The sequence below is a fragment of the Culex quinquefasciatus genome, chromosome 3 (assembly GCF_015732765.1).
Source record: "Culex quinquefasciatus strain JHB chromosome 3, VPISU_Cqui_1.0_pri_paternal, whole genome shotgun sequence".
NCBI classification, from domain to species: Eukaryota; Metazoa; Arthropoda; class Insecta; order Diptera; family Culicidae; genus Culex; species Culex quinquefasciatus.
Window position 1 is genome coordinate 95,714,069 of NC_051863.1, and position 25,390 is coordinate 95,739,458.

General features: G+C 39.3%; 1 protein-coding gene across 6 annotated transcripts in view; it reads right to left on the reverse strand.

Moving 5' to 3' along the window:
• LOC119770216 (JNK-interacting protein 3) overlaps nucleotides 1-25,390 on the reverse strand; it is a 427,739-nt gene that overhangs the window by 66,772 nt on the left and 335,577 nt on the right. For 5 of the 6 annotated variants that reach the window (XM_038264656.1, XM_038264655.1, XM_038264654.1 and 2 more), the window contains one exon: nucleotides 1,039-1,272. In XM_038264656.1, the coding sequence (XP_038120584.1) occupies nucleotides 1,039-1,272 (234 nt within the window). Of the gene's footprint in view, nucleotides 1-1,038; nucleotides 1,273-25,390 lie in introns of those variants that run through there. The other variant, XM_038264660.1, reaches the window with a different exon arrangement.

Consider the following 25,390-nt stretch of genomic DNA (forward strand, 5'->3'; position numbering starts at 1 on the left):
CCTCGCCACGTGTTATGTTTTTAGGTAGGCTATGATTATGGGCCACGTGGTTGGCTCGATGCACGCGCCTTGGTGCGAACTGATGTTTTTCGTTAAAGTCATCATAGTAGCAATGAAATTTCCCCTCTCTGGCAGTGGTTCCAATAAAAATAAAAATCATCCAGTTTTCCTCTCCGGTGGGCCCTTAACGTATTTTTATTCGGCTGAAATTTAAATTTTGCCTCAGAAAAATAAGTGAAATTTGTTCGTGGTGTCATGTCCGTTCGTCCGTGGTATGAGTCCCAACAGACCCTAGAAACAAACTTGCATTTGCAGATTCGAAAAAAAAATGCAATAGCCGGTTCGGATGCCGGCGTTTTTTCCGACGACGTTATTCCGGGTTGGTACGAAATTCCAACGAAAAATCTATTCTATCGATACAAAGACCCCCAAAACGGTGTTATACCCACTTGAAAATGTTTGTTTAGCAATTCTATGGTAATATATTGACAGTTATATAAATTAAAAGTTTGCAAAATTAAGTTTAGATAAGTTTTATATAGAATTTCCAGAGATATATAAACTTTTATACTATTATAAGTTGTTAGTAAACTTTACATTACATCCACATTATTTTTTAATCAGTCAAGGATGCCTATTTGGAGTTGGGAGACTGGATTTATGGTGATTTGTCAACAAATAACTTTATCTATGTTAATTTTTCGAAAGGTGTACAAACTTTTTTTTTGTACCTTTTTTGATTTTTGTAATAGTATTTGTTATAGAAATTTTTATAGAAATCATCTTTTCATGAACTTTTTGTAGCAAAATGTTCGGCAAAAGTTTCTGAACAAAAGGTTTCTGTCAAACTTTAAATTGTTTACATGTTTCATCACAAAATGTGCAAAGTGCCCAAGGGGTGTAAATACTTTTTTTACATACTGTATAGAAAAGTTGTTTTAGCATGATTGTCTTTCATTCGAGAACTGAGCCTATCGATTTCCTCGACATCGTGTTTTTGGGACACGCTAATATACGGTATATGCCTATCTTACTTACCAAGGCGAAAGTCAATGTAACCTTCTCCTCCAGATAAAACAAGAGTATCTTTCCTACATGCATATTGTGTAGAATTTTCAGTATTCATTGGAACCGCCACAAAGAATTTCACTGCGTCTCTATGTCCATGGAATGATAACTGTGCATTTGCCATACAACAGCGTGGAAGTTGATTAGTAGCTGATCCACTTGAGTCATTTAATGGCACTGAAATAACAACTCCATTGCCGGTACCTAAAATATTTATAAAAAATAGTTATACATCTGGTACAGGACGGCTGGAAAGGGTCTTCATTTTAAATGTTTAAGTTTGTATTCCGTCTTCAGGGTTGACATTGGGTCTGGGGGGTGAGATTGGGTCATACACATTTCAGCATTTTTGTACATACAAAAAAATATTACCGTAATGACATAAGTAACTTATTTTTGATTTGAAAAGTTGCTAAAATTAGCTTGAGGGAAAGTTTTTTTCTTGTTTAAAATATGAAAAATTTTGCCGCTAAAGTTTTTGAAAATCTCCTTACTAACTGATATAAAAGTCTTTTAATACGACTGTAGATTTTTTCATTTTGACGTTCTCGTGTAACCGTGTACGACTAAGTTCCAAATGTAAACAAATAACCGCCCACAAATGCTCATCTCGCGACGGCGCAGCTCCAGCCGAATGAACCCTGGACAGCGTGCCGAAAAATCTGTGTCATTCTCGAAGGAGGATGAAGTGCTCGAAATCGAATTCCGTTCCGAGGGCCTCATCAACCCAATCTTCCGGATGCGCTTCCAGAATCGGGAACTCCCCGTTTAGGCACTTCACTTTCCAGCCAGGAAACGTCGATCACCCTTGCCGAATCTACAGCCAACCTGTCCTGATGAAGGCCGGCAACATGACCATCCTGTTCTCTACTTTGCTGTCGCGCGTCGAAACGTCCGTCTGGAACCGTCCAGCTTGGGGTCTTCGGAAGTGACCGGTGGCGTACCCTAAGAATCGGTACAGCTTGGACTCGGATTTTGGCCAGAAGCATTAAATACAATAACAAAATGTCTTATTTAACTTACTGTTTAAAACTTTTAAAAAATAAATATAAAATCAAGCACTTTTACCGATACAACGATTTTGTTCAATAAATGCATGGTAGTATCAAAAACTTAGAGTCGTAAGAATTTTCGCGTCCGCCGTCGGTGTGTTTTTCGTTTTCTCGCGTGCGTGTGTGCGTGTGAAGGTGCGGCTGGCTTTGGCTGTCCCGATGACAGTTGAGCCAGTCAGATTTGCGATTCCTTTCCGTAGGGTCGTAGAATTTTCGCGCCCGCCGTCAGTGTGTTTTTCGTTTTTGGCGTGCGTGTGTGCGTGTGAAGGTGCGGCTGGCTTTGGCTGTCTCGATGACAGTTGAGCCAGTCAGATTTGCGATTCCTTTCCGTAGGGTCGTAGAATTTTCGCGTCCGCCGTCGGTGTGTTTTTCGTTTTTTGGCGTGCGTGTGTGCGTGTGAAGGTGCGGCTGGCTTTGGCTGTCTCGATGACAGTTGAGCCAGTCAGATTTGCGATTCCTTTCCGTAGAGTCGTAAGAATTTTCGCATCCGCCGTCGGTGTGTTTTTCGTTTTCTCGCGTGCGTGTGTGCGTGTGAAGGTGCGGCTGGCTTTGGCTGTCCCGATGACAGTTGAGCCAGTCAGATTTGCGATTCCTTTCCGTAGGGTCGTAGAATTTTCGCGTCCGCCATCAGTGTGTTTTTCGTTTTTTGGCGTGCGTGTGCGTGTGAAGGTGCGGCTGGCTTTGGCTGTCTCGATGACAGTTGAGCCAGTCAGATTTGCGATTCCTTTCCGTAGGGTCGTAAGAATTTTCGCGTCCGCCGTCGGTGTGTTTTTCGTTTTCTCGCGTGCGTGTGTGCGTGTGAAGGTGCGGCTGGCTTTGGCTGTCCTGATGACAGTTGAGCCAGTCAGATTTGCGATTCCTTTCCGTAGGGTCGTAGAATTTTCGCGTCCGCCATCAGTGTGTTTTTCGTTTTTGGCGTGCGTGTGTGCGTGTGAAGGTGCGGCTGGCTTTGGCTGTCTCGATGACAGTTGAGCCAGTCAGATTTGCGATTCCTTTCCGTAGGGTCGTAAGAATTTTCGCGTCCGCCGTCGGTGTGTTTTTCGTTTTTCTCGCGTGCGTGTGTGCGTGTGAAGGTGCGGCTGGCTTTGGCTGTCTCGATGACAGTTGAGCCAGTCAGATTTGCGATTCCTTTCCGTAGAGTCGTAAGAATTTTCGCATCCGCCGTCGGTGTGTTTTTCGTTTTTCTCGCGTGCGTGTGTGCGTGTGAAGGTGCGGCTGGCTTTGGCTGTCCCGATGACAGTTGAGCCAGTCAGATTTGCGATTCCTTTCCGTAGGGTCGTAGAATTTTCGCGTCCGCCATCAGTGTGTTTTTCGTTTTTGGCGTGCGTGTGTGCGTGTGAAGGTGCGGCTGGCTTTGGCTGTCTCGATGACAGTTGAGCCAGTCAGATTTGCGATTCCTTTCCGTAGGGTCGTAAGAATTTTCGCGTCCGCCGTCGGTGTGTTTTTCGTTTTTCTCGCGTGCGTGTGTGCGTGTGAAGGTGCGGCTGGCTTTGGCTGTCCCGATGACAGTTGAGCCAGTCAGATTTGCGATTCCTTTCCGTAGGGTCGTAGAATTTTCGCGCCCGCCGTCGGTGTGTTTTTCGTTTTTTTGGCGTGCGTGTGTGCGTGTGAAGGTGCGGCTGGCTTTGGCTGTCTCGATGACAGTTGAGCCAGTCAGATTTGCGATTCCTTTCCGTAGGGTCGTAAGAATTTTCGCGTCCGCCGTCGGTGTGTTTTTCGTTTTTCTCGCGTGCGTGTGTGCGTGTGAAGGTGCGGCTGGCTTTGGCTGTCCCGATGACAGTTGAGCCAGTCAGATTTGCGATTCCTTTCCGTAGGGTCGTAAAATTTTCGCGTCCGCCGTCGGTGTGTTTTTCGTTTTTTTTTGGCGTGCGTGTGTGCGTGTGAAGGTGCGGCTGGCTTTGGCTGTCCCGATGACAGCTAGCCAGTTTGATTTGACCCTATCAACACCCTATCATACCATTTCAGCTCGATACACATCGAAACTCGTCGTTCGCACCGTTAATCAGTACCTCACTAAACATCAATCATTTAAAACTCGTAAAATCATCTCAAGTTAAAAGTTACATTGTTTAATCCTTCATTCTTTAATTACAAATGATTTTGGTTCTATCTTTCCACAGCCGGCTGTCTAAGACTAGACCATTTCATTTAAAATTTAACAACCGATAAACGGGAAATGTCTCATCCGCAGCATCCGATTGTTTGCCTTGAGAATAATATATAACATCTTTCAACAAACACTATGATTTTGGGTCGCATCATCATCTTCTATGATGAATCCTGACCAAACACCCTATCCTACTAACAAGTTTTCAGGTTCCTGGCGCTCGTGGGGTGTAAGCACAGAGTAAATCAGCTGCCCTAGTAGCAACCTGCGCTAACTAACATTCCCGTCCCTTAAAATCGAGGTCTACAAACTGACATGGCGGGCGCCGTTGGTGGCCAATGACTGTTACCTATTCACAACTGATCTAGCTTTAGCAATCATGGTGTTTTATCTTTTCAGCGCATTCATACATGCTGTTGATAAGGGAAACACCACTAGATCGTCGAAGCCTATAATCAGTAGTGCTGAAAGGATATTACGGTTCTGTTCAGCAACGGAGGGGCAAACATGGGTGATCTCTCATGCTCATGCTCATGCTCAATAAATGCATGGTAGTATCAAAAACTTTCCAACTTTTAAATTGAAAAGTTTGAACTTTCTACGAATATTCATCAACCCGAACTTTTAATCCAACGAACGATCTTTTTAAATTTAGAGTATTTTTTCTTTGTGTGTATGACCCAATGTCACCCCTGATGACGGTTCTATTTCTGTTAAAGGAGAATGTGCAAATTTGTATGGGAGCTGGTCCAAGGATGTACACGAACGGGACCAACTTTTTTTCAAAAGATCTCGCCGAGACATGAAAACAAATTCTTCTGGAGCAACTCTCTAAACCCTGGGATTCAAAATTACAAGCTGTTGAAGTCTGGCGGAAAAGTACAAAGGTCAAGTGGCAGACAGTGTCATTTGGCAGAATGTTAAAATGACAGAATAGTATCTGGTCGATTGGCAGAAAACTATTCGGCAATATGACGTCTGGCAGAATGCCACTCGGCAGAACATTAAAAGGCGGAATATGTCGTTTCTAATCTAATCTAATCAGATCCTAGCGCAGCCAATCTTTCGAAGGGATCCTGGAGAGTGCCTTAGGTTAGATGACGCCTAGCACTCTTCTTGTCATTTATTAACATTTGTAGTGCGCCATTGCATTAGAATGCATTGAAACATCACAAGCGTTAAAGCGGCCAGGCCTACTGCGTAAAGCCGTATCGCAGAGATGATTCGTAATTGGGTTGAGTTTGAGCACTGAGTGTTCGAACAACAACACAATTCTGAATCGACAGGGGAGGAAGAAGCGTGGGGACACACCACCATACGCTCCGAGATTTTGGTTGTATTCGTTGGGAGCACCATGCTAAAAAAAAAGGCAGTGCGTGGCCGAATGGTTACGCTGTCCGCTTTGTAAGCGGATGATTCTGGGTTCGATTCCCATCTGCTCCAACCTTCCATCGGATGAGGAAGTAAAATGTCGGTCCCGGCCTTGGTTGTTAGGCCGTTAAGTCATTCGAGGAGTCGTCTCCATGCCATAAGTACAAACAACACAACAAACCAAGCCTACTCCGGTGGAATCGCTGGCGGCGGTTGGACTCGCAATCCAAAGGTCGTCAGTTCAAACACTGGGGTGGAAGGTTCCTTGGAGTAGAAAGAGGTTTGGGTGCTCTCTCCATTCAAGCCTTCGGATTCCTAGGTGCGAGCAGTAACTTGCAATAGAGACCACAAAAGACCTGGGGTCGTTAATGTGGATGGTTTGATTTTTTGACCATGCTAAGAAGGTTTGGTACTCCGGGACACTCTGGGATATTGTATTTGGGTAATTCTCTACCAACTCACACAGCAGTTGCCCTGACCCTCTTCGATTTGCGTGAAACTTTGTCCTAAGGGGTAACTTTTGTCCCTGATCACGAATCCGAGGTGCGTTTTTGATATCTCGTGACGGAGGGGCGGTACGACCCTTCCATTTTTGAACATGCGAAAAAAGTGGTGTTTTTCAATCATTTGTAGCCTGAAACGGTGATGATATAGAAATTTGGCGTCAAAGGGACTTTTATGTAAAATTAGACGCCCGATTTGATGGTGTACTCAAAATTCCGAAAAAAACGTATTTTTCATCGAAAAGAACACTAAAAAAGTTTTAAAAATTCTCCCATTTTCCGTTACCAGACTGTAAAAAAATTTGGAACATGTCATTTTATGGTAAATTTAATGTACTTTTCGAATCTACATTGACCCAGAAGGGTGATTTTTTCATTTAGAACAAAATTTTTCATTTTAAAATTTCGTGTTTTTTCTAACTTTGCAGGGTTATTTTTTAGAGTGTAATAATGTTCAACAAAGTTGTAGAGCACATAATTACAAAAAAATTATATATAGACATAAGGGGTTTGCTTGTAAACATCACGAGTTATCGCGATTTTACGAAAAAAAAGTTTTGAAAAAGTTGGTCGTCATCGATCATGGCCGTTCATGGTCACCCGCGACAGACACGGACGACGAAACAAAGAGAAACGCAAAAAGTAACTTTTTCAAATCGGGCGTCTAATTTTACATAAAAGTCCCTTTGACACCAAATTTCTATCTTATCACCGTTTCAGGCTGCAAATTATTGAAAAACACCTCCCGGATAAACGAAAACTATATGAATTCTAGTGAGGACCTTAAAACAACCTTATGAGTTATGGTCACCATTTGTAATAATGTTATCAAGGTCCGCCAAATATTTGTCAAATGGTTACCATTAGTAATAGAGTTATTTGAATGTTTGTAATGGTCAACTATTTTCTTGATGACTTTAAAAAACTATTTGAGGATGTTAACTCAAATGGTTACTCTAAATCATAAGGTGATTTTTAAGTTCAAATGGTTCATATTGATTCACGATTACCATATAGAAACATTTAATACCCATTTGAAAAATAGTTAGAATTTGCAAAAGCGTTTACCAAATTTGACTAAGTTTTGTTTTCAAATGAATGAATCAAACTTTTTGTCTGTAGCTTCATAAGGGGTTGGGTTTGTGCTGGAGTCGGATTTGGGCAACTTCCGGAACAAGATTTTGTCTGACTATATTGCCGGAAAAGTGTACGATCTACTCAACGATGGTGGGGCTGATAAAAGCGAAGAATTACAACTTTGGCGGAGAGTTTGTGAACCATATGGTAAAGGCATTCACTTTACGGTGAAGTGTTCGTCGTGCAGCTGCACCAGTAGTACATACCAAGTTATGTGGACATCATTTGGCTTACTTGGCCCTGGATTTTACCCACATTTGAGCTGCCAAAGAAAGCCAATCCGAAGTTTACAAATTTTAATTGACAGAATCAAACCAACAAAAAGAAAAAACAAACTGAGGAGCTCAAGAACAAAAAGGCTCGAAAATGTCGGTTCCTTTTGATGCGCTACAATTCCTTTGAGTTTCGTTGACGATTCGACTTTAAGCATATCATGTTTGTGATAATTGTTACTTTATTTCAATTGTATGAGCGAATCATTTTTCAACAGTTGATAATTTTGGATTTACGGCATATTTGCGAGAGCAGGTAACGAGCGTAGCGAGAGAAGAGAAACGAAAGAGCGCACCAGGCAGAATATTATTACTCTGCTTTGCGCGCTCTTTCGTTTCTCTTCTTTCGCTGTGCTCGTTACCTGCACTCGTTGCAGGCTGGCGCAGGCAAAAACAGTCTGAAGTGAAACGTTTGTGCGGCTGGTTGTTGTCTACGTTTTGTGCGCAGGTATAATTTTCAAACAAATCATTTGATTTACCAGACTTTGTTTACATTTTTCTTGTTGATCATTTCAGCGCCGTGGAGAACTTGAAACAACGGAACAGCTGGTGCTGGAGGATTCGGCGGCAGCCGACCGACAAAACAAAATCGAAGCGAACGCACGATTGGCATTAATCAAGGAAATCATTTGAATCATCAGATAAGTACACATACCCTGACTGAAAAGTCCGTCAGACGTCCGTCGTTTGTCGTCCGTGCAATTGTACGACGTCGCTCGACAATGTCGTGCGACTTTCGCGCGAATGTCATACGTTTTTGCACCAAAATGTCGTATTTGTCGTGCGATCGATGATCGAAATTGTACGACATAGTCGTACGACATTCGACCGACGTCGCACGGTTTTGTTATTTAGAATGTCGTGCTATTGTCGTGTGCTGTCATTTCGGATTTTTAGGTTATGTTGCAGTTGAAAAAAACTGTTGTTTTGTTTTTATTGTTTTTTTATTTCAACTGTCAAAATTTCACAAAAATATTTACTTGTTCACTTAATTTCACTTGCGGATCGCCGATTCTTCTCCAACTTGGCTTCCTTCGGGATTTGCCTTGACCGCAGCTTCCGGCTTGATGTTGGAGGCGGCCGTGGCAGCATCTTGGCCGTGTTGGACTTTTGCTCCTCGACGCGCTGATCAAAACCCGGATGCGACACCTTGGCGACGATCTTGAACCTCCGACGGATTGATGTTTACCGGAGTACGAGAGGCTGCTTCCTTGGGTTCTACGGAAGCCACGCGGGACCACACGGGGACGCATGGTTTCCGGCAGGATCAGATCAGAATATGTTTGTTGCCTGAAAAATATAACATCAATCAACAATTGGCAAGAATTTATAAATTAAATTCAGAATTCAATAATAATAATAATAAAATTTCAAAACAATACAATTTCAAATATGTAATATTCAAATATTTTGTAACTATAAAAGAAAAACTAAATTTATTTATTCTCGCTTACTTTTACAAAATGTCCTATGTACATAGAAAACCCATGGCGCATTGGTTTTGCCTTCCTCACTTTACTGAGGAAAGGCTATAAAATCACTCGAAAAACGAACTTTTTGGTTAGACCTCCTAGACCTACTTTCATTTGCACATATCGACTCAGAATCACCAGCTGAGCAAATGTCTGTGTGTTTGGCTGTATGTAGACATGTGTACCGGATCAATGTCACTGGAATATCTCGTCACAGGCTCAACCGATTTTGGCCGAAATGGTTTTAATCGATCCGTCTTAACGTCCCCTAAGTTGCTATTTAAATTCATGCAGTTTTATCATGTATTTAAAAAGTTATGTTAAAAAACTGTTTCATATTAAATTAAAATTATGGTAAAAAGGGTGGTTATTTCATGAAACCCTCACATGTTATATATTTTTAGAAAGCATATGAGAAGACCTTTCTTGTGGATTAAGAATTTTCAAGATCTGACTTACCTATCTAAAATTACAAGCAGTTTAAAAAATGGTCTGAATTTACATAACCTCAAATGGTCCCGTCTGATCACCACGAAAAAAGCCTTGTAGAGGGATGCCATTTTCCTGAAAGGCGGTGTCTGTATAATCTTGACAAAAAGTCTGTAGGAAGTCTGTTTTTTTACTCGTCACTTATTTTTATTAGGACCTCTTAGGTGCTGCGATCATGTTAGGGAGATCCATAAACCATGTGGACACTTTAGGGATTGTAATCACTCTATAAATGAGAGGAAGGCACCAACCACCTAAAGGTGGATTATGTTACGTTTTTTAAAAGAATTCTAATTGAAGACATCTTAAAAATTTAAATTTAAAAACGTATAAAACTCAAATTACTGCAAATAATTAAAAAATCCGACAATATTATTATTATTTAAAAATTGTACCAAATTTGAGAATTCTAAAAATATTTAATGATCAAACGTTTACAAATTTCAGCATCATCATCTCATCATCAAATTCTAAATTTCTAAATTTCTAAAATTCTAAAATTCTAAAATTCTAAAATTTTAAAATTCTAAAATTCTAAAATTCTAAAATTCTAAAATTCTAAAATTCTAAAATTCTAAAATTCTAAAATTCTAAAATTCTAAAATTCTAAAATTTAAAATTCTAAAATTCTAAAATTCTAAAATTTAAAATTCTAAAATTCTAAAATTCTAAAATTCTAAAATTCTAAAATTCTAAAATTCTAAAATTCTAAAATTCTAAAATTCTAAAATTCTAAAATTCTAAAATTCTAAAATTCTAAAATTCTAAAATTCTAAAATTCTAAAATTCTAAAATTCTAAAATTCTAAAATTCTAAAATTCTAAAATTCTAAAATTCTAAAATTTAAAATTCTAAAATTTAAAATTCTAAAATTCTAAAATTTAAAATTTTAAAATTTAAAATTTAAAATTTTAAAATTTTAAAATTTAAAATTCTAAAATTCTAAAATTCTAAAATTTAAAATTCTAAAATTCTAAAATTTAAAATTCTAAAATTCTAAAATTCTAAAATTCTAAAATTTAAAATTCTAAAATTCTAAAATTCTAAAATTTAAAATTCTAAAATTCTAAAATTCTAAAATTCTAAAATTCTAAAATTTAAAATTCTAAAATTCTAAAATTCTAAAATTCTAAAATTCTAAAATTCTAAAATTCTAAAATTTAAAATTCTAAAATTCTAAAATTCTAAAATTCTAAAATTCTAAAATTCTAAAATTCTAAAATTTAAAATTCTAAAATTCTAAAATTTAAAATTCTAAAATTCTAAAATTCTAAAATTCTAAAATTCTAAAATTCTAAAATTTAAAATTTAAAATTCTAAAATTTAAAATTTAAAATTCTAAAATTTAAAATTTAAAATTTAAAATTCTAAAATTCTAAAATTCTAAAATTTAAAATTTAAAATTTAAAATTCTAAAATTTAAAATTCTAAAATTCTAAAATTCTAAAATTCTAAAATTCTAAAATTTAAAATTTAAAATTTAAAATTCTAAAATTCTAAAATTCTAAAATTCTAAAATTCTAAAATTCTAAAATTCTAAAATTCTAAAATTCTAAAATTTAAAATTCTAAAATTCTAAAATTCTAAAATTCTAAAATTCTAAAATTCTAAAATTCTAAAATTCTAAAATTCTAAAATTCTAAAATTCTAAAATTCTAAAATTCTAAAATTCTAAAATTCTAAAATTCTAAAATTCTAAAATTCTAAAATTCTAAAATTCTAAAATTCTAAAATTCTAAAATTCTAAAATTCTAAAATTCTAAAATTCTAAAATTCTAAAATTCTAAAATTCTCATTTTCTGAAAATTAAAATTGGAGAGTACCTCACTACCAAAATCATTTACTTCAATTCGTGATATTTTTAACTCCTATTTTTCATTAGACCATTTTTTTTATTTCTACATTGTGAAGTCCTTGAAAAATTTCAAAAGTTAATAGATTTTAGATTTTTTCCAATTTTAAAATTTAAGAATTTTTAGAGTTTTTTAAAAGAATTTTTAAAAGTTTAAAATATTTAAAAGAAATAAAACCTTTAACATTTTTTAAAATTTAAAAAATATATTTTGTAAAATTTTTGTATTTTTTTTGATTTTTTTTTAATTTTTAGAATTTTTAAATTTGTTTTATTTAAAATTATCAAAATTTAAGATGTGCAAAAAAAGAGATTTTTTAATTTTTAAAATTTTAAGAAACTTACTAATTTTTAAAATGCGTAGAATTTATAACAAATAGAATTTTTGATAATTTTTATTTAAAAATATAAATTATTTGAATTTTAGCATTTTTAGAATTTACAATTTTGGAATTTTAGAACATATAATTTTTAGAATTTTAGAATTCAAAATTTCAACTCGTGCGACTAACGTTTTGGAAATTTGTGAACTTTATAATGTTAGATTTTTAGTATTTATGAATTGAAAAATTTTGTATTTAAGAATTAGGGAATTTTAATATTTAAATTATTGTCAATTTTAAAATTTTCATATTTTAGAGTTTAATTTTTTTTAATATTTGAAGACTTTGAGAATTTTAAATTAATGAATTGTATAATTTAAGAATATTAACAATTTGCACAATATCAAGAAATTAAATGAATTTAGAATTTTCAATTTCTTGCATTCTTAAGTTCTGGAATGCTAGAATTTTAAATTAAGAATGAAAAACTTTATAATTTAATTTTACAATTATCAAATCAAATCAGCGTTGAAGTTTTTTTTAAGCATTATTGGATTAAAAGTTAAGAATTTGTGATGTTCATCTAATTTTTAATTTCGATCGTCCAATCGCACTCCCAGCACACCTCCTCCATCGTTTCTAAAACATGACTCACCAGTTCCATTAGATATGGAGGCAACCTCCCGCGGAAAGTAAAACACCAAACACTAACGGCTTCCTCGATCGCAAACTGGTTCCTTCCCGTCCCGTCTTCCGGAATGGCTCGCCGAGTAATCCATATTTCCCGTCCTCCTCTTCCTCCTATACCGCCACCAAGACCGCAATCTGGAATACAAGACAATTTGATTCGGTTGTCGCCCACTCCGGCCGGAACTTTCCGGCAGAAAAAGTAATTCAATCTAGAACACAACTTACCTTTAAACTGGCCAAAATCCTCCCAAAGCCTAAAACCAACAACAATTTGTTCGACTCGGTTGCAATCAAGTCCGAACAAGTTCAACTGAAGAGAACTGTCAAACTGTTTGCGTCGACGATAATCGACGTCGAATTGAAGGTAAATCGATGGAAAAAACAACGTCGGGCATGTCGAGTGTTTGTCGTACGTTTGTCGTCCTTTCGACCAATCGATATCGAAACGGTAAAATCAAAACCGTGCGACAACTCGTACGACGTGCGACATTTTTCAAACAGGGTATTTGAATGTTACATTCTACTCGATACTTTGTGATTTTTTTTTTCTTATTTTTTTCAGGTTTAGACGACTTTGGCAGTATGATCAACCGAACAGAATCGGCAATCAACTAGAATTAAAGCCAAAAAAGTTTTAATATTATTGTTGTGAACCATCCGTCAAAAAGTGAACAATTCTGTAAAAATTAGGTAGGTAAAAATGCTAGAAAACTATTCAAAACCATTTGAAAACTATTTCTCAAATAGTGGAACTGGGAGAAAATTATAGAATTAACCTTTAATAACCATGTGAAAACTATTTCTATAATAGTAGCGCTCGGTAAAAATAGCAAGAAAAACCCTAAAAAACCATTTACGAACAATTTGTAAAACAGTAGCAGCAAGGTTAAAAATTGTAAGAAAAACCTTAAAATACCATTTAAAAACCATTTCTGAAACAGTAAAAACCGGAGCAAAAAGGTCGCATCCACGCGAAAATTAACTTTATTTTTACCATTACACAAATGGTAATCTGACGAAACGTTGTTCGGAGATTTATAAGGTTACCGTTGCTAACCACCCTCATCTCAGATGGTCGAACTTTATGAAAAATGGTAGGGTACCATTTCCGATATGGTATTTTAAAGGTTTTCCAACCATTTTTCAAATAGTGGTTACGATTTCTGAAATGGTGAGTAAACCATTTTACAAAAAGTTTTTTTAAGGTTCTCGTTTATGCGGGCTCTTTTTTCGCATGTTCAAAAATGGAAGGGGTCGTACCGCCCCTCCGTCACGAGATATCAAAAAACGAACCTCGGATTCGTGATCAGGGACAAAAGTTACCCCTTAGGACAAAGTTTCACGCAAATCGAAGAGGGGTCGGGGCAACTTTTCCCGATTTCGTGTGAGTTGGTAGAGAATTACCCATTTCCACGAATGCCCTGGACACTATTTGCCGTGGTTATAGCGCCACAACTCGCTCTCTGTAACAGTATTCCTAATTCCAGTCCACGTTCACCAAGTCGTCATGGCCTAGTGGTTAGCATTTTTGCTTACCAATCCAAAGGACGGGGGATCGAACCCCGCCTCGAGCGACTTTGATTTTTCGTTCATATTCATCATTTAAAATTTATGTGTTCTTAACTTTCTCGTTGGGAGCAGATGGGAATCGAACCCAGAACCATTCGCTTACAAAGCGAACACCGTAACCAGTCAGCCACGGCCGCTCCCTTAAAAAGGCGGAATATGTCGTTTGGTAGAAAAGTTTTAATCAGTTTTTTCAGTACAAATTATTCTTATAAGTATTTGTTTTTTGTTTTTGTGTTACGTGTATTTCATTAGGAGGGCCTCGTGGCGCGGTGGTTAGCGGCTTCGGCTGCCGATCCCTAAGTTGCTATGGGGCGCGGGTTCGATTCCCGCCTTATCCTCCTGGACTTCTATCGGATGGGGAAGTAAAACGTCGGTCCATTTGCGTAAAAGAGGTTTTGGGTGACTCACCACACATAACCTTCGGACGCCTAGAAATGAGCAGAAACTTGCAACAGAGACCACAAGAGACCCGGGGGTCGTTAAAGTGGATTGCTTTGCTTTTTTTGTATTTCATTAATCATGCTCCTAATTAAGATGTACGTCAATACTTTACATGCTTTTTTAGCTTGAAATACCTGAAATAAAATTTATGCAGGAAAAAATTGGTTTGTTCACAATACTTGAAATACTTAAAACATTAGATTAGTTTTTGCATAACAACAAATACTTCAAATACTTGCAATACATAAGATACTGGACATAATTGAAAAACTATTTTTGTTTTGAAATATTCGAATTAATTAAAATGAGCAATTTTCTGCGAAATCGGTCTTTTTTTTGAATTTTTTTTTTTGTATTTTTTAATCCGACTGAAAGTTTTTTGGTGTCTTAAGTATGCCCAATAGGGTGCCCAGAATATGGGACTTTTCCTCAAAACCTCGCTCCACAAGCCGAATATTGTTCCTTGAGCAATTTTAGGACTCTGGGCCAAATATGAGCAAAATCGGTCAACATTTACCCATTGATACTCGAAGGTGAAGTTTGTATGGGAAAAATCGAAAAAAATATATGGAAAACCCAATTTTCTTACGGTTTGGTCTGCAGATTGCGCTAATTCCATCAAATTATTCCCAAAAGTGAGATTCCCATTGAAAATTTAATGCTCTACAACTTTGTAGAACATACCAAAGCTGTAAAACTCGATCCTGAAAAGTTATTAGCGATTTAAAAAAGTCATTTTTGTATGAAAAACTGTTTTTTCACCAACTTTAGGCTCGGGTATCAATGGGTTAATCGCAACCAAATTCGCTCAAAATTTACACAGATGCTTAAAATAACCCAAAAACTTGCAATACATTTTCCGCTTGTGGAGCAGGGGGTCAATTTTTCTGGGCACCCTAATGCCCAAAGAAGCCACTTTGCATCATGAGTTTGTCCATATAATTTTCCATATTTGGCAGCTGTCCAAATTTGGCAGCTGTTCATACAAAAGTGATGTGTGAAATTTCAAAAAATCTGTATCTTTTGAAGGAATTTTTTGATCAATTTGGTGTCTTCGGCAAAGTTGTAGGTTTGGATAAGGACTACACTAAAACAAAATGATACACATGTAGAGGGTGACGAGCGGGAATTCCCGGGAAAAATTTCCCGGGAAATTGACCATTTTTTGGACCTCTCGATTCCCGGGAAATTCGGTCGAGACTCCCGGGAAATTTAAACTTATAAATATCGACGCAAAATTATATAAACTAATCAGAAAAACATTTGAAAAATTCAAAATTGTTAAGAACATTGAATGTCCATTGTTCGATATTCAAGTTCGAATAAACCAATGTTTCTCTAATCTTCTTATTCAGAAAGTGTATATTTTAACTTGTCAAAAATTCCAATAACTATAATTTAGAGAAGCCAAAAAAAGGTGGACCCACGGGTGGACCCCAAAATTTACCTTAAAAATTATTAAGCAGTTACACCCTTGATATGGAATCAAATGTTTTATTTTCAAATATTATTTTTCTAATTATTTGTAAAAGGGAAAAGCTTTTTCAAGTTAAGTTCAATTTCCATATCTTCTCTTGAACATAGCAATCCAATTTAGTTTCTTGTGAACATTTGGGTTTTCCTGATAACTGTAAATATTTTTTCAATGAATATTTAATGTTGAACTTAAAAATTACAAAAAAAAAAACAATTTAATTTGTTGTCTTGAGTCGTTGTTTATCATATTGCAAAATTCCCGATAAAATGGGAAATTATGTATAAACTATATCAATTATTTTTTTACAAAAATCTAATAACAAGTTTGTGAACCTTTGAAAAATCACTCAGTGCTAATTAAGATTCGTAAATATTTTAAACTACAATTTTGAGTCTTAAAAAAAAACTCAAGAAACGATTGTGTTTTTGCAGATTCAGAAAAAAAAATCAAAAGTTTTATATAGTTCCTCAAAACAATGAGGCTGCTCAAATTAACGTTTCATAGAATTAGTAAGAATTAACAGTAACTGAATTCATTTAAAAGAAACAAATTTATTACTTTTCATTTAAAATTTTTGACACTGTTGGCGTAGTAAAAAAAATCTCCCGGGTCCCGGGAATTCCCGGGAAATAGCCAAATTCAACTCTCGATTCCGGGAAATTGAAAATCTCGAGAATCGTCACCCTCTATACACATGGTAGTTTCTTTCTTTCTTTTCCAGATATGAGACAAAAATTTGAAGAAAAAAAAGGACAAAAAACTAAAAAAACGGTCCACTTTTTTTAAATTAATGAAATTTCTTATCGAATGCAAGCGATTTTTCTCATTTAAATATATACTATGTGTTTTGTCGATTTTTTAAAATCATAGCTTGGCCAACAATTCGCAAAAAAAATGTTTCTGGGAAAACTATATCATAAACTTTGCCAAAGATTTTTGATCAGAATACTTGTGTATGGACAGCCCCCATTTTGTATGAATCAATCAATAGAGCTGTTCGGAGCGGACTGTAGATTTTGCACTTCAAACTTCCGGCGGACTTGGGGAACCAGTTCGGGAGGGTCGGAAATTTCGCAAACAAGCAAAAACACTAGAAGTTTCTCATAATAATCTATTTTACTAAACTAATTTAAAGAATTCTAGCTGTTTCTTCCGACGATCGCGACGAGGTGACTTTACGTCCGACCGGTTCGGCTGCTTGCGATGAACTTGTTCTTCTCTTGTTCCGACGCGCAGGTTTCTCGTCGTCCTCTTTCGTTGCGCGCCAAAAACTCTCCACTCTTCGTCGTCGTTCGGGTTGTCGCTCTCTTCTAGCACCGTCGTCATCAACGGCGCGCTGTTGCCGCGCACATCGTTTGTGCGCTTCTTTCTCCCTTTCGGGCGTCGTCGTGCTAACTCGCGCAAGTCGTTGCGCGCGCTTCTTGTTGTTGTTGGCAACGACGCAGGCTGGGTTGCCACCTTCTTTTCCGTTCTCGTCGCAGCAGGCACAGTGCTGCCAAAATCAAACCAAAAATTTTCTTCGAGCTGAACTTGTCAGGCTCGAACATCCTCCACCCGCGAAGAACTGCCGTTGATATCCAGGCGATCCAGAGGTCATTCTTTCGCCTCCCAGGTGTGGCCGTACTTTGACCAGGTGTGTGTTCTTTCAATTCTTCGCCGGGCGCTCTTGGGATTCGCAAGTCGATGCGAAACCCTTTCGCCCTGTTGTACAGAACCGGGCTAACCTTCGTTGCGTTCTTACAGGATGCGCCGGTCAGCGCAGTTAACAGTCGCAGGGGCTGCCAAAAGGCCTGGCCGACTCGTGGGATGTGCTCCAGTGCTTGTTGATGCTTGCCGATTGTAGGAAACCGGCATCTTGTTCTGCTTCCACTTGACCATCTCCAGTGCCTCCAGCTGATGATCGCTTTAGTGGATCGGCGTCTACCGACCGCTTGTGTGGAACGAATCCTTCAGTGTCATTCCTTTGCTTCTTCCTCTTCGTCAGTGGGTCGGCGCACACCGACCGCTGGTGTGGGTGGGTTCTTCCAGAGCCACTCGTCGTCTTCTTCATAATCACTGGTGCTGCAGTTGCTCGATGCTTTGAACGCTCATCAAACCTCAGCTGTGTGCCAACTGCAGCAGCCTTGTGCGGCGTACTTGTACGCTCCGCCGTCAAGAGCGTTGATTGCAGCCGGGCGCTGCACCTTGTCTCTCCTCCTTGGAAACGCTCGGCTTGGAAAGCCAGCGTTGTCTTCGATGTGCGTAGCATCGCCTGGAACAGCAGGTAAAACCTTCCTTGTGTTGTTTGATCACTCACTAAACTTGTTTCCTTGTAGGTTTCACCAACTTCTCGTGCGCAGGCTTCGGTGTGCTGCTCCAAGTTGGGTCGATCCTCAAACTCCGTGCCTTGAACCAGGACCGCTTCTTCGTGTGCTGCGCCACTTCCAATCGTGCCGTCCAAGACCTGGCTGAAGCTCGTCTCGCGCAGAGCCACCAAGTTGACTCTGACGGCGAGTTGAACTCCAGCAGGAATCGCCATGGTGTTGGAACGTGACTGCTCTTCGATGTCGTCCGACCGGTGTCTGTCCAGTTCATGTTGTGTAGTTATTAATAAACAACTGCAGGGGTGTGGGCTGCAGGGTTTATTCCGAGAGTCCGCGACGGCTGACAGCGCGTCGGGCGCTAGTTATCCTTGTCCAGAGGAGCTGGCTTCTGGCGTCACTGGACTCGTGTCGGCTTGTTGTGGAGCAACAGGTTGCTCCACCTTCGTTTGTTTTGTCGGTTGCTTTGGGTTTCTCCGGTACTCGGCGTGCAGCAGGGTGTGGTGCCGCTCCTCGCACGTCGCGCACTCTCCGGTGGACACACACTGCGCCGAGGTATGTCCCGTCCGGAGGCAATTGAAGCAGAGTTGCTTCTCCTTTGTCTTGATCAGCCGCTGGGGGGCTGTCATCGCTAGGAACTGCGGACACTTCCAGCTCTTGTGCTGGCCTAATCCGCACACGTCGCACGTCTGTGCCGGCTCTCTTCCGGCGGTCATGGCCATTTGCTGCTGACCCGGGTTGTCCGTTACGGTTTGTCCGGGTGGCTCCTTGGCAGGTTGTGACGTGTCCTCACGTCAGCTATCTTGTTCGTCTCGATGACCTTGGGCTGCTCAGTCTTGACGTTCTCGGACCGTTCACCATGCTGGATGGTAAACTCCGGTTGATCACTGTCCAGCAGCTCTTCCAGCTGCTTCCAGGAACTCTTCGGGGTTTCGTCGATGGCCATCACGTTGGTGCATCCGACGATCTTTGTGGTTGTTAGGTTCGTTTTCTCGTCCAGTCGTTGTGTTACACCAAGCGTGTACGCGTTTCTCCTTCGTGTGGGCTGGCTCACTTCAAGCAACCCTGCTTCGATGACCGTTAGGACCTCCGTGTGCAGGTCATCGAAGGCGTCGTAAAGCTCATCATGCTCGTCCCGTGAGGTTGACGGAACCATGCCAAGGATTTGCCCGTACGCCGTGTGGTACGCGTCGTACGCGGCTTCTACCTCCTTCTGGTACGTCTTCAACGCTGCCCATGTGAGCGTCGTGGAATCTCTCAAGCTGTCAAGAATAGATACGAGCTTACCTTGAGCCAGCTCACGCTGGTGGATGACTTCGTGGAACCGCTCCATCTCCTTTTCACTTGCTGCTCCGCTACGGATCACGCAGTGCACGTTGTTACCGGACTTGCCGCCGGTCTTCTACGATGTGGCCGCCTCCTCCGATTTCACCAGCCTCTCCGGTGGCTTCTTCGGCAAAGCGCTTTGGCCACCGATGCTCCAGTGGCAGGGCACTGAGCTCGGAACTGCTGCTGGAACCGTTCACTTTGTCACTTTGGGGTTCTTCTACCCGCTTACTTGCACTCTGCGCCGAACTTCCGGAACCACTTTCCAAAACGTTATACGCACCTTTTCCGGAACCACTTCTTCGCGTTTTCTTCCGAAACCAGTTTCGCGAAAGCCTTCTTACTTCGAGCGTCTTCACTTCTGGACCAAGTTTGCAGAAGGTTTTCGTTCCTCTTCTTTGGAGTTCACTTCCAGGACCACTTCCCGAAAGCTTTTTCCGACTCTGCCTGTAACCTCCGCTTCTTCATTTCTGGAGTCGACGCGTCCTTACTCAGCGTCGCTCCCGGGAGTTGTTGCAGGCGCCTTAGGGCAGTTTCCGGCACAAGAGGGACACCAACGATCGGACCCAGTGTCCGAACCAAGCAGGCACAGTGCTGCCAAAATCAAACCAAAAATTTTCTTCAAGCTGACCTTGTCAGGCTCGAACAAGAGCTTTATGACGTTTCGCGTACGCACACTATCGCAAAATTCGGTTTTGTTGGCTGACAAAATTTAACCTCACTTTATTTTCATGTACGTACACGCAATACATACGCACGTAGAATGCTCTATAATGCAAAATAATTGTTTTTTCAAATTAAATGATAATAGCAAAAACGAAGTAAATTAAATAATCTACAAAAAAAATGCTGCGTTATTTTTTTGTTTCTAATCCGTTGGTTTTTGCTTCTCTCAAATATTTTGTCCGGGATAGTATTCAAATGTCCGCCATTACGGGGTTTGTCTTCCGGTACCCCCTGAGACCGCTCATGGTACCCCCAGGGGTACATGTACCCCAGGTTGAAAACCGCTGCTCTACAGTATTGCCTTGGCGTTCTCGATTGCGAGATTCCTACTCGATACTAATGTCCGAAGGCTTGATTGTTGAGGCAATTGCAAACCTCTTTTTACATCTAAGTTTCCATCCACCCCGGGATTCGAGCTGACGACCTGTGAGTCCAACTGCCTACCAGCGACTCCACCGAGGCAGGACCCAGGGAGACGACTCCTACACCTGGACTAAGCTAACAACCTAACCTTAGACCGGGGCCAACATTTACTTCCCCATCCGACGGAAGGCGTGATCAGACAAATCTTGTCTTGAAAAATGCCACCGGGACCTTCTGCGATCGAACCCTGGCCGACTGGGTGAGAGGCAACCACGCTTACCCCTACACCACGGGTCCCGGCATTTTGAGATCATATTAACAAAATAAAAGTTGAAATAAAATCAGATGGACCGTCAAAATAGAGAAAAGCTGGGATAAAAAGAAATGGAAAAAAGAAAGCATCGAAATATGAAAATTTTAAGAACCAAATAAATCTTCTACAGAAGGAGGAAAACATAGGAAGATTGACAACCAGTAAACCGACTATAAATAATAAAGACAACTAAAGTCACATACCTGATGATGGGTAATACCCATCTTACCGATCACTGGAAAAAGGCATTTTTTGCGGGAGCTGCAATTGCTTGATGGTTAAGCTTACATGCCTTGGCGATCCCCAGGTTGAAATTTCAATCGCTTACAGCCGCATCCGGAGCATCACGCAGACGCTAACATAAAAATGACAACAATAACATTTCGTCGCGCATCGTAGCTTATCGTGTGAGTACTCGCGCTAGTACTACAGAGTAGAAGCACTTTCCATCGAGCGATGATCCGGTCCGCGTGAGCGCTTTTCTTCAAAGAGGTCGTTTTGTTCTTAAGAGAATATCTTTGTAAGCGTTGCCCATAGGATAGCTTCCCGTTTTGAAGACTGCTGAGGATTCGGATCCCTTGCAGCCTGTCACTCCAGTTAAGCGTAAAGATTTTAAGACTAGTTTTCATCATCAAAGCCCACGGGTTTTTCCTTTGCTAATATTTATAAAGAAATGGCCCAGTCTTTCAAGTAACCGAGCAGAAAGAAGTTCGCGCGCAGCTTTCCAAATCCGCTGCCCTTCGTGGCCGCACGGGAACCCGTTTCGAAGTCGTTGTTGTTGTCGGAATGCCTTTGACCTTCTGGCGCTGGAACCATTCGGTGCCCTTGCGTTGAATGTAGTGTCGATACTTCTGGAAGGTTTGTTCCAAGTTGACGTGGCCGCACAACATCAGGCTCTCGAGTTCCGCGCACGGGTTCGTTGATCTTGCCGGATACAGCTTGCTGCTTGGAAGACAATTGACGCGGACACAACACTGGCCAAGCCAATGAGAGGATGACCGCAAAGCTCCTCTAGAGCGTATCCGGCTACAGTGCAGGTGCACAACCCGTTTGCAATGTCCATAACATTTTCGGTGGAGTCGATCATCATGACCATCCACTTATGTTAAAACGGGCCAGAATTCAAGTGACCACCGGGAAAATCATGTTGGCGCAGCAAAAAAAAATAATTTAATTATAAATAAAATCTTTCTAACCTAGTTTAACTTACCGTACACACAGAAAAATATTACTGTAATGACAAAAGTAACTTACTCTTGAAATAAAAGTCAAAATTTGCTACATTTCGTCACTTTTTAGTTTGACTTTGACCAACCAACGGGGTACAAGCTAAAAAAGTGTCAAACGAAAAAGTGACCAACCACCGGGGGTTAAGTGTACATTTTTTGAAAATCTCATTGCTTTTAAATTTAAAGTTTTAACTATTAAGTTGACTGTCGGCGTAATTAATTTAGAGAAACCCAACCCTTTAATCATGGAACCTTCATAACTCACGATATTATCAAAAACTTTCCAACTTTTGAATTAAAAAGTTTGAACTTTCTACGAATATTCACCAACGCGAACTTTTAATCCAACAAACGATCTATTTAAATTTACAGTATTTTTTTTGAGTGTATGTTAGGATGTAACAAAATGGATCATTTTTGTGGGAATTTCAGGGCATGATCCCCTAGGTGTACTGAGCCCGAATCCCAAATATGAGGTTGATTGGTTGCGACAGGACCTGGCGCTTTGACTTTGAATTTTAAATGGGATTTAACCCGAAAAATCGGTTCGATTTAGTTTTTAGCATTTTTCAAAAACCTGATGAGCTCATAATCCGTGTTTCAGGGAACAACTTTGTCGAAGAGTGCGGAAAGATTCGTCCACTATTGCATATGTTACAGAATTTATAACAACGTCGCTGAAAACACTAACTTTTTATTCAAGCTCTGCTGGCAGCACCATCAGCTTGCTTGGTTGCATGAGCGTCGCGATGCCTGCATTAACCTTTTCTGCAGTTGACGCGATCCTTGATGTGCAGACTGGTAATGTCGTCACCCTCTCCGATTGTTCCTATCGGCGGCAGATTGTGCAATCCTCCGGCTGCTGCACCCCTGGTGCTTGATTGTTAATACTTGCGGCGTTCGGTTTGAAGCGCCGCTTGTGGTTGCAGCTACACGACGGAGATGATCCTGACCAATAAGAAGAAGCACCTAGACATGGTGGGATTGTTTATCCGGCTTGCGCTGCTTGTAAGCAGTTTGATTGTTATCAGCAGCGAAAAGATTTAGCCCAGCGGCAGATTTTGACCAAGCTGGGATCTTGATATTTGCTCAGCTGATCGCAAACATTTCTTCAACCAACTTTGGGGAAGAGGCGAAAAGGATTTACACATTGGATGGATTTTTGATCAAAAACCACACTGAGCAAAACTCCACAGAGAACAGATGTACATCTAGGCTCGAACTTGTGTGTAAACACTGTAGCACTCACAAAATGTGTTGCATACAATCTTGCATCAAAGAAATTAGGGTGTAAAGCAGGGGTGCTCAAAGTTTCTGGAGGCCGGGCCAAATTTGAAACTCAAATTAGCTTGCGGGCCAAATGTACAATATAGTTAATTAAAAAAAAAATTGCGTTATTTTAATTTAAATGGCTAATATTTACATCAATAAGTTGAAGTTTATTAAAATTTCTGTTATATTTTGAAAATTTTTGCTATTTGAAAATAATACAAAACAAAAATTGGTTTTATTGTTTTAATAGTTCTGGTAAAAAATGGGAATATGTTGAATGTGCTTGTGTATTTATGGAAATTGCATGTATTCTATTCAAAATAGTGACATAAAATGTGATGAAAATGTGTTTATCTTTAAATTAAGTGTAACAAATGAAAAATCGTTGCAAAATTACTGTCCAAATATTAGTCCTCTGCAAATATTTATAAAAGTTTTTGTGAGCGCAAATAATAGCAAAAAAATAAAAAAATTATATGCCAGAATTTTAACAATTAACATTCAATATTACGAGAAAAAAAAAGTGCGGTGAAATGTCGAACATTTTGAAAGACAGCAGCCTCATTCCTTCGATTTCAACAATAATTTGTCTGCCTGAATCAGATCGTAGCTAAGCATTCGTTCGTTATTCGTTATCCAACTTTTATGAATTAGAATCCCAAGGTGGAAAAAAGGATTCTAAGTACAAAGTAAGTCAGATTTGAACGTTTCATAAATCATTTCTGGAAATATTTGATTAATGTTTTCTTGAATTTCACTAAATATTTTTGCTCACATTGAAACTATGATATAATATTTGTATCGTTTAAAAAGGATCACAATATGGATAAACCATTAGTTTTTGATCAACAAAAATAAAAAAAAATAGCATAAAATGGTTTTGAATGAACATTCATTTAAAAAATAAAAATAAATCATTATACAAATGATCAAAGGGCCAATTTACATGATCATTCAAAATGGGTCCGCGGGCCACCAAAAATCACCTCGCGGGCCACGTTTGGCCCGCGGGCCATACTTTGGTCACCCCTGGTGTAAAGGATACGCTTGGCGGCGCCACCGTCGCAGCTGAGATTACTTGACTTAACAATGTATAATGGCTCAATAATTTCCTCAGAAAAATAATATTTTCCTCGTTTATAAACTAAATTTACTTCAGTACAATTTCAATTGACTGCAAATAATGCAAAAATGCATTAACATTAAAAACATAGCAAAAACTTGTTTAAAAATTATTATTTTGAACTATAGCTTAAAATAGTACCTTTCCACATGTTAACTCTGATTTCGTTTTTTTTACCTTCACAGCTGATTTTGTTATTTTCTTTTGCGCGTAAAATCGTACCCCTACGAAGAAGGACAGTCGGACATTGGTCTGATGTCGTTCGTTCGGAATGTTTTGTGCAGTGAATGGATGGTCCAACGTTCTGCTACTGTAGGTCATCATGATTTTTGAAGTGGCGCTATCTAGGCGGATGATGCACACCCTAGCTCTTTTCAACGTATCTTGGTTTAAATTTTTACACACGTTTTTCGACGCTTCTTGTTCAGTGATGTACATCTGTTCTCTGTGAAAACTCCCACAGCGCATCGAAGTGTTTTGCACATGATCTGACCATGCAGTACAGAGCACTCAAATATCAATCGCAAAACACTTGAAATTATATCATGGCCAATCACCACATTTTAAATGGTGTTGAATGGTGTTGAAAAATAATAGTACGTCTACGTACAAGCGATATACAGGGTTTCGCTTGCTAGTCGTGCACGCTACCACTGCGCCGGCCGGCCAGTTGAAAACAGGATAGTTTTTTGTGCTACTCGATCAAGCCATCGATAAAAGTTGCGCTAAAATCAATCAGTGAAACACATTAAATTCAAGTGGAAAATCACGTTGACTTTGAATAGTGCTTGTTTTGTGTAGATCTTAAGATCAATTTCAAGTGTTTTCCACGTCACTTTGAATAGTTCAAGACAGTGGGACAAATTCATGAGCAAAACTCTTGAAAAGCTTGAGCCACTCGAATGAAAACAACGT